The sequence below is a fragment of the Dipodomys ordii genome, unplaced genomic scaffold (genome assembly GCF_000151885.1).
Source record: "Dipodomys ordii isolate 6190 unplaced genomic scaffold, Dord_2.0 Scaffold183, whole genome shotgun sequence".
In the NCBI taxonomy this organism is placed as follows: Eukaryota; Metazoa; Chordata; class Mammalia; order Rodentia; family Heteromyidae; genus Dipodomys; species Dipodomys ordii.
The window spans coordinates 919321-928759 of NW_012267399.1; the positions used below are offsets into that span (position 1 = coordinate 919321).

The 9439-nt window shown below is 43.2% G+C and overlaps 1 protein-coding gene across 1 annotated transcript; it reads left to right on the forward strand.

Moving 5' to 3' along the window:
• The first annotated feature begins 4503 nt into the window (after positions 1-4503).
• Positions 4504-6756, forward strand: Rps13 (ribosomal protein S13). The gene is made up of 6 exons (XM_013034160.1): positions 4504-4602; positions 4741-4789; positions 4954-5032; positions 5699-5868; positions 6165-6265; positions 6667-6756. The coding sequence occupies exons 1-6, from the start codon at positions 4580-4582 to the stop codon at positions 6698-6700; spliced, it is 456 nt and encodes a 151-aa protein (XP_012889614.1). The 5' UTR covers positions 4504-4579; the 3' UTR covers positions 6701-6756.
• The last annotated feature ends 2683 nt before the right edge of the window (positions 6757-9439 follow it).

A 9439-nucleotide genomic window follows, 5' to 3' on the forward strand; every position in this document is an offset into this window, starting at 1 on the left:
CTCAAGGGTACCGCTCTACCACTAGAGTCACAGTGCCGCTTCTGGCTTTTTCTTTTTATGTCGTACAGAGGAATTGAACCAAGGACTTTATGCATGCTAGGCAAGCACTGTACCACCACACCACATTCCCAGCCAAAAAGTTATAACTAATTCTGTGCCTTTTTCTGGCCATTAGAATATATGCTATTTCTTTGTGAAATACTAAGTTTCAGCCCATACCAAAAACAAAAACAAACAAAAAAAACAGCAACAGAAGAGGGCTGCCTCTTCCTACTACTTCTGGACTACTGCCACTGTCTAGCAGTTCTAAAGCCGTTGTACTTAGGAACCCTTCCTTAAAGTATTTTGAGAAAAGTCTGAAACAACTGACCAAGACACTAATTTTTTTTAATGTAAAATCAAAGTATTTTATTACCTACCTTTTTGAGTAAAGTAATTCTGCTACAGTTGTATACCAGAATTCTTTGCTTTTGGAATTTGAAGGTAATGTTTTTCACGCTCAAACCTATTGTTTTCTCTTTTGAGGAACTCAATGTAGAAATGGCACTGATGTTTCTATTACTGCCTGTATGTGAATCTGTAGTTACCTAAATGGTAAGGCATGTATATTTGATAAAGTACTCCTTTATTCAAATTGAACTTGCATAAAAGCTCTAAAATCTTGCCTTAAGTTGTTTAACTGTTCTTTTTAGGATTCGAGTATTGTGGCATTTAAAAAACTCACTTTTGATAAACTTTGCATCAAAAGACTGAAGCCCTCCTATCATAATCCATAGATATCACTTCCATACTGTTCAATGGCAGTGCAGATATGAACATGAGGATTAGTCTCATCTATAAGAACCAAATGCTTTAATTGTTTTAGGATACTGAAAAGATGTATAATATTTTATTAATAATTTGAATATATTCAGTGGATTGAATGTGACTTCATAACTGTACTACGATTGTATTAAAGTATTTCTGGAATAAAGGACCTCTTGTCATTTTTTCACCTTGTTGATATATTTTAAACTTTGCTATGAGCTCACTAATTCTGTTCTTTGCATCTCACTCAGGAGTTTACTAACTTCAGAAATCCTGCATTTCAGAATGGCCTTATCAGTTTCCTCTCAAAAACATCTTGAAGTAGAGAGTCTCTACTACCACTCTTTTTTAGTCCCATCAGGGTTTGTTGTTGTTGTTTGTCGGTCGTGGGAACTGAACTCTGGGCCTGGACGCTGTCCCTTAGCTCTTCAGCTCAAGGTTAGTGCTCTACCACTAGAGTCACCTTCTTAGCCCCCCCCATCACGGTTTATTAGATGTGAAATGGCTGTGAGTATGGTTCCTGGCCTTCAGTAGTTTATTTAGATACTAAGTAGCATAGCCACAGTCATCTTATAGACTATTTGACAGACTGAAAAAATTATGAATTTCTATAATATTGAACCTTCATCCTGGAATAGTCATTAGTCTATGGTTCTTTGACTTTAAGATAACATGTAAAAGGGTTGAGAAACCTGAAAGCAATTGGGCCAATTGTGTAAGAAAGGAGAGGGGCTTTATTTCACCTTTTTTAAAGTTTATTCATGCATATTTTATTAAATATTTGCAGTAGACAATATCATACTAAGTTTTCTAAGTGAAACATCACGCAGTTTCAAATACCAGTCACATTACCCATTGCTTTTAGAAGTTTCATAATGTATGACAGACATGATCTCTCTGACATTTCTCCCGCCTCTCCCTTCCTCCCTCCTCTCCTCTATACTACAAATAAAAAATAACTCAAGCCTAGCTACTCAGGAAGTTGAGATCTGAGGATCAAGGTTCAAAGCCAGCCCAGGCAGAAAAGTCTATGGGACTCTTATCTCCAATTAAGCAACAAAAACGCCAGAAATGGAGCTGTGGTTCAAGTGGTAGCATGCTAACCTTGAGCCTTGGGACAGTGCCCAAGCCCTGAGTTCAAGCCCAGGACTGGAACCAAAAAAATAAGCAGAAAGGCTAAAAACTAGTCAAAGACTTAACCTTAAGGCTAAAACTAGCTGGATACAATGCTATATGCCTGTAAGATAAGCATTCAGGAGGTGAGAACAGGATTGTGAGTCTGAGACCTGAGTTTCACTGTATGTTTCATACAGTGCAACTCTCAAAAACAACAAAAAGTTAGGGCTGAGCACAGGCCTCTAATCCTGATTATGCAGGAGGCTGACATCTGAGGATTGTGGTTCAAAGCCAGCCCAGGCAGGCAAATCCAGGAGATTGTGTGTCTGTGTGTGCATGTATGGGTCAGTCTTGGCATTTCAACTCAGAGCCTAGGAGCTCTCCCTGAGCTGCTTTTGTTGAAGACTATCACTGTACATTTGAACCACAACTCTACTTTAGCATTTTTGGTAGTCCACTGTAGCTAAGAGCCTTTTGTGGGTGTGAATGTGGCTTAGCGGTAGAGTGCCTGCTAGCCTGCATGAAGCCCTAGGTTTGACTCTTCAGTACCACATAAACAGAAAAAGCCAGAAGTGGCCTTGTGGCTCAAGTGGTAGAACACTAGCCTTGAGCAAAACAAGTTCAGGGTCAGTGCCCAGGCCCTAAGATAGGACTCTAGTGGTAATGCCAGCACTGAGCAGAAAAAGCCAGGAGAGATGGCAAGGTCCTGGTTTCAAACCCCAGTAGCAGCACAAAAGGGGAGGGATGGGGGGGGTGGAGGGAAAGGTGTTCTTGGCTCACCTCTACAATCCTGGCTATTTAGAAGGTTGAGATTTTAAAATGTTTATAGCCAGCCCACCCAGAAAAATCTGGGACCCAGTTCCAATTAACCAACAAAATGCTGGAATTGGAGGCATGGTTCACGGGGCAGAGCTAGGAGCAAGGCTCACAAACCCCAGTATCAGGAGACCCTATCACAAAGAAGTTTTAAAGGTAACAAATAAACTCTGTCAGGATAGTTATAATTCTGTCTGATTATTTGATTCAATAGGTCTACATCCTTGCATCAGTTGTGTTGTAAACGTTGCTCAAGACAACTAGTAAATCAGAATTGGGAATAAATAATTCTTGCCATGCTGGTGGGTTTCAAAGGTTTCTAAGGAGCTGGGAGTGTAACTTGGCACAGTAAGCCTTTACAAATGGTGGCTAAGATTCCAGGGTAACAACAGAAATGAAGTCTGTTGGGCTGGGAATGTGGCTTAGTGGTAGTGTGCTTGCCTAGCATGCATGAAACCCTAGGTTCGATTCCTCAGTACCACAAGCAGAAAAATCAGAAGTGGGGCTGTGGCATCAAGTGGTAGTGTGTTAGCCTTGAGCAGAAGCAGCTCGGGGACAGTGCCCAGGACCTGAGTTCAGGCCCCAGGACTGGCAAAAAAAAAAAAAAAAAAGAAAACAAGAAATGAAGTCCTTGTATTCTGAATATAATTTTGTGGTGAGATGTGAGATGTACTGAGATTAATGTAGAGAGATGAGGAAAAGTGAAGGCGCCTATATTAGTATTTTAGTAGACTGGGTAGTTATTTAACTGAAATAAAGGGGTCTGGAGCCATTCATAGCTGTGGGCAAGGATGGAAAACTAGAGCCAACTTTGAAATGCCTATTCCACATCTAGGCTTAAAATGTAAATTTGACATATTGTTAGGGAAAAACAGATTAGCGGTTTGAAATGCCTAAAGTCTGGGAAAGTTACTCCTCACGCAGAAATAGGCTGGAAAAGCAGGTGGATATTTAATCTCTCTTCTAACTTGTCAGCAGTTTACTAACTTCTTCCCAGAGCCAAGCTTCCTTCTTACAGCTGTAGATACCTACCTACGGTGCCCTTTTAACGTCTCCAGCTTGCCATCGAGTGTTCTAATTAGAGCCAAGCCTCCAGCTGCCCCTGCCCCCTTCCTTCTCTGTCCGATGCCAACCGCTGTAGATGAAATTACTGACTACGCCCCCCACCCACCGCCCCAGTTTTACCCAAGTTCAACGGTGTCTTTTCTCACTTATCCTGTCGGTCTCCGCAATCTCCAAGCGGCTTTCCTGCTCTCCAACTCCAGCTCCCTTGAACGTGCAGCACCGATGGGCTGGCACGCTGCTGTCGGCCGTCCGGGGCGGAGCCCCGTGGGCAGACAGGCCCCACAGGCCTGGTTTCAAATCCTCCGTCTCACCCCTGAGTCTAGATGAAGGACGTGGAGCTAAGTGGGAAAGCTGACTGGATGTCGGCCACTGCCATCGTTACAGCACCCACCGCGAGCCGGCGGGTTCAAGGCAGGGGCATACTGACCCCTGCAGCTTTCAGGACTTCCCAACCTAGGTCTTCGATTCCACCCTGGCCCAGATACGCTCAGGAAGAACTTAGTTCCAAAGGTGCTGGCGGGCGAGGAGCTCCTCACTTGTTCTCGGGGAGAGCCCGGCCGGAAGGAAACTACAGAGGGATAACGGCGAGCTCTAACGCCGCGCCGAAAAGCATCTCGGGATCTGTAGTCAAACGAACGTCCGTAGCTGCGTTTCGTAGCTCCGCCCCCTCCGTGAGCGGAATTAGGGCGGCGTATGAGGTCACTTCCTGCCTGCGGGGTAGTTTCCTGCGGCGTTCTCTTCCTCGCTCTCTCTTTGCTGCCAGACAGCCGCCATCATGGGTCGCATGCACGCTCCCGGGTGAGCTCGTGGGTCCGAGCCGGACTGTCTGGTTGGGTTAGGGGATGGGACAAGGAGGGAGCGTGGCCCGCGTGTGGAGGGGTCGTGTTTTGAGCTGGGGCTGGGCCGCCGTCTCACTTGTGCGCCTCTCTTCCCTAGGAAGGGCCTGTCCCAGTCGGCTCTGCCCTATCGCCGCAGCGTCCCCACCGTAAGTAGCGCGCTCGGGCGGGGGAGAAAGCGGGGAGATGGCGTCTCGCGGGGGAGCCGCACCGAGCGCGGGAGCCTGTGTGCATGGGGGGCGCGGCTTTGGAGGGGAAGGGAACCGCCGTGCCTGCTTCCTCACGCTAAGGCTGGTTTCTGTTCACCCAACAGTGGCTGAAGTTGACGTCTGAAGACGTGAAGGAACAGATTTACAAACTCGCCAAGAAGGGCCTGACGCCCTCACAGATCGGTGAGCGGGCACGTCCAGTCTTTTCCGCCTCCCCTCATGTGACTTATAGAGAAGGGCTCCAGGGCCAATTGCCTGATCGGTGTCTTCATGTAAATGCATATGCCTACTTACATCTGGTTTTATTTTTGAGAACTGGGGGCTAACCTTTAATTGCTGAAGTTTAAAGTTAATCCTGGCAGCAGTGTTTTGAGATGGAGTTTTGTCCGTGTTACTCTGGAAACTGAGGCTCTTACCCACACCCACATCACATAGTTGGGATTGACCCATTTCCTCACATAGGGATGGAATCTCAGCTGCTTGCGACTTTGTTCAGGTGGGAAATAAAGTTCTGCTTTAAGCCGAATAGGCTTCTGTCTCTGAGAATTAACTGGTAGAAAAGATAGATGGTAGCTGATTTCTAAAACATACATAGTAGGAACCTCGTTGAAAGTTTTAAGTTATATTCCAGCAAACTCACTGTTCATGGCCTTGGAACATTCGCAGTTTCCGCTAGAAGTTTTTTCTTTGGTGTTGGGTAAACCTTCCTTGGATGTTCCAAGGAAGCTTTTCAGGCATCCTCATATTGATATTTATAAAATACTTATTTTGCAGACAGGAAACAAGTGATAGCACCTCCAGTTTTTGTGTTTGATTTTGAAAGTTAACAATGTATTATTTCTTTTTCAGGTGTGATCCTGAGGGACTCGCATGGTGTTGCACAAGTACGTTTTGTGACAGGCAATAAAATCTTGAGAATCCTCAAATCCAAAGGACTTGCTCCTGATCTTCCTGAGGATCTCTACCATTTAATTAAGAAAGCAGTTGCTGTCCGAAAGCATCTTGAGAGGAATAGAAAGGTAAGAGGGTAAATAAAAGCCTTGATACTGAGAGTTTCTCATACCTTCTTATTTTAGTATATAATAACACATCTAATTTGAAGTATATGAAACACTATTTGACAGGACAGTTGCTTTGGTTTTTGAGACAGTTTTCCCTATGTACCCTTTCTGGTCTGGAAATTCTACTCAACATCTCCCTAGTGTTTGGTTTTAAGGCATGTACCACCACAGAGATTTAGACAAAGTTCACAGTGATTTTTCAAAGTAATGTTTCTTTATTTTGGAGTTATTTAGTTGTATTGTTTTATTTTTAGGATAAAGATGCTAAATTCCGTCTGATTCTGATAGAAAGCCGAATTCATCGATTGGCTCGATATTACAAGACCAAGAGGGTCCTCCCCCCTAATTGGAAATAGTAAGTATATACCTTTTTTACTAACAAGAGTCTGACAGTATATCCAATAAAAAGCCTTGTAGTAGTAAATATTATAGGAGTTTTGAGCTTTGTAGTATTCAGTTCAGCTCTGCCTTGGTAGTAGTGGGAAATCAGCCATAGATGTGAACCAGCTCTCTCTTTCACAAAACCCTTGCTTTACACTGCTACTCCAAGGACTTAGTGATATTTTAGGTTTTTACACAAATTTCTCACTATGATGATTGGTATCCAAACATTCGCAGTTTCCACCAGAAGGGTGTTTCCTCATGTTGGCCAGTTCTTCCTTGGATGTCTGAGTGAGAATTGTCATTGAGCTGATAGCTGAAATACTTGTTACTAAGGACCAGTATTGATTCACATTTCTCTTCTTTCCTTTTCAGTGAATCGTCCACAGCCTCTGCCCTAGTGGCATAAATTTGTCTGTACTCAAGCAATAAAATCATTGTTTCAATAAAAAGCTTGTTCTGTGATTCTTTGTTCCAAAACTGATGTGTATTAATGACTTAGATGTTGATCTTTTTCTAACTTGTCTGTATTTAAAACAGAATGTGACTTGGGTATAGTTAACCTTGCTGGGTTACACTTCTAATGGCTTTACATGTGTTGGTCTTTATAGTTGTAACTAAGTTAAATAATGACTGTTATTGAAAATTGTAATCACTGGAGCTGGGAAGGTGGCACAGTGGTAGAGTGCTTGCCTTGCATGCTTAAGGCCCTGGGTTCGGTTCCTCCGAACCACATAAGCAAAAAAGGCCAGACGTGGCGCTTTGGTTAAGAGTGCTAGCCTTGAGCTGAAGAGCTTAGGGACAGCACCCAGGTCCGTGACCAGCAAAAAAGAAAATTGTAATTTCTTTTGGTACCTTTGTTATTGAGTACTGAGGAGGATCTGGTATGGACAAACTTTGGGTCTTGGTGGAGGGAGAGGCTTAAAGAGATTTGTATTTGGAAACCAGAGTGCTCAGGAAAAGCTATTTGAGATGGGTTCAGGGCCTTGATCCTTGCAAACTGAATGGGGTAAGATAAAATGGACCATTTGGGTGTTGCCAGAGACTTAATTGGGCATACTGGTTAGATTTCCTGCTTAAGAGCCAAGTCTCAGACACTGAAATTAATTATTCAAGTTTATAAGATCTGTAAATAGCAAGTGATGTGTATGGCTGGTATTTGTAGACTTAAATCTGTTAAGAGGTCTTATAGCCAAGTCCTCCTCCACCCACATCCCCCCCAAGAATACTTCATTCCATTGACTTGATATCTTGAAATTTGTCAGAATAAATCCATAGAAATGAAATTTGGGGTCAGAAAAAAGAAACCTTCACTAGAAATCAGATGCTAACCAGCTCCCCTGTTAAAAGTACATGTTGACCAACAGAATTTGTGAAATTATGAGGGTTTTTAATGAGACTGAAATGCTTAGTGTTATTGCAGGAAAGAAAAAAAGCCTGTCAGCTGAGTGTATAGGCAGGTGAGAGTATGTATGAGGATCAAACAGCAGAACTCAGAGTCTGGGTGCTATCCATCCCTCTGGAGTCATGGAATTCTCTGCCCTTGCTGGCTACAAGCCCCCGTCCTCATACATCAGCTTCCCAAGTAGCTAGGATTGAGCCACTGACGCCCAGTTTTCTAACCTGTTTTGTTTTCTTAACATTCCTTTCCCAGAAATTGCCTTAGTTGTCTGGGAAGGTAGCTCAAGGGTTGAGTGCTTGCCTTGTATGCATGAGGCCCTGGGGTGATGCCTCAGCACCACATAAGCAGAAAAAAGCTGGAGGTAGTAGCACTGTGGCTCAAGTGGTAGAGCACTCGCCTTGAGCTGAAGAGCTGAGGGGACAGCGCCCAGGCTGAGTTCAGGCCCCACAACTGACAAAAATTTAAAAATTTATACTCAATATTCTATTTTTATATTTCTACAGCTTGGCATATGTTGATGTAATCCTTTATTTGCAATTCGATAAATATATACACTAAGCATTAGATGTTTTCCATATGCCTAGTGTTTTGTCTTCCTGTTTTAATTTCATCCCCAAACTTGGAACCATAGCTTAGATCTCAGTTTGTTCAAGTTCCAGTTTAGACCGTTCCTCTTGTTCTCCCTCCCCCACCCCCCAATATTGAGCCACGGGCCTTTTGCCTGCTTCCAGTGCGATACTATTCTGAGATAGGGTCTTGTGACTAGAATTACAGGTGTATAACCTCCACATTTAGCAACTAGACACTACTTGATTCTGCCTCCAATTTCAGATGTCCTCTTTCCTCGTGTCTTTATTTCCTTTAGGTGAAATATACTCTCCTGTTTTCCCAACATAGGATTCTCATTTATTCTGCTTATATCAAATTCTAGATTTTTGATTTTTTTTTTTTTTTTGCAGCACCTTGCTTGTGTTTTTTTCTTAGACGGAATCTTGGTGCCACCTTCACCATATGCCCAAATTCTAACACCATCATTGCTACAACTAACCTAGTCTGAGTTCCCTCCTGCCTGCCATTACCACTATAAAAGCCTCACAGTTTCCATTTTCCTCACCTGCCCTCATGAGCTTCTAGCTTTTTGATAACCAGTACCCAGAAACTTAGGATGCAAAACAGACTTATGCTCAAAGCCTCCACTGGCTTTCTAGCTCTTTGACAATCCCAAATCTTTTAGATCTGAGTACAGTTTAGGGAAGCAAGAGTGTTTGATCTGGAGCTAGCAGCTTGGTCAGGCATGAGTCATTCCAACTCAGGAATGTTTTATTGTAGAAATGTTTTGTCTGGCCCTGATAGTTCATGTCTAGAATCCTAGCTACTCAGAAAGCTGAGATCTGAGGATCACTGTTCAAAGCTAGCCCAGGCAGGAAAGTCTGTGAGATTTGTATCTCCAATAAACCACTAAAAACCGGAAGTGGTGCTGTGGCTCAAGTGGTACAGCACTACCCTTTAGCTGAAGAACTGAGGGACAGCGCCCAGGCCCAGAGTTCAAGCCCCATGACTGACAAAATAATAATTAGTAATATGAAGCTTTTCTTGACTTTATAGTTTCCTCTGACTTCCTCTTTTATTTATTATATTAGAGCTTATCCTCAAATGTAATCCTTGTTAGGACCTGGTCAATTCAGTGATCCTGGCTGTATAATACTGTATTTTGAATTTCCTCATTTCAACTACTGGGTGGCCTAT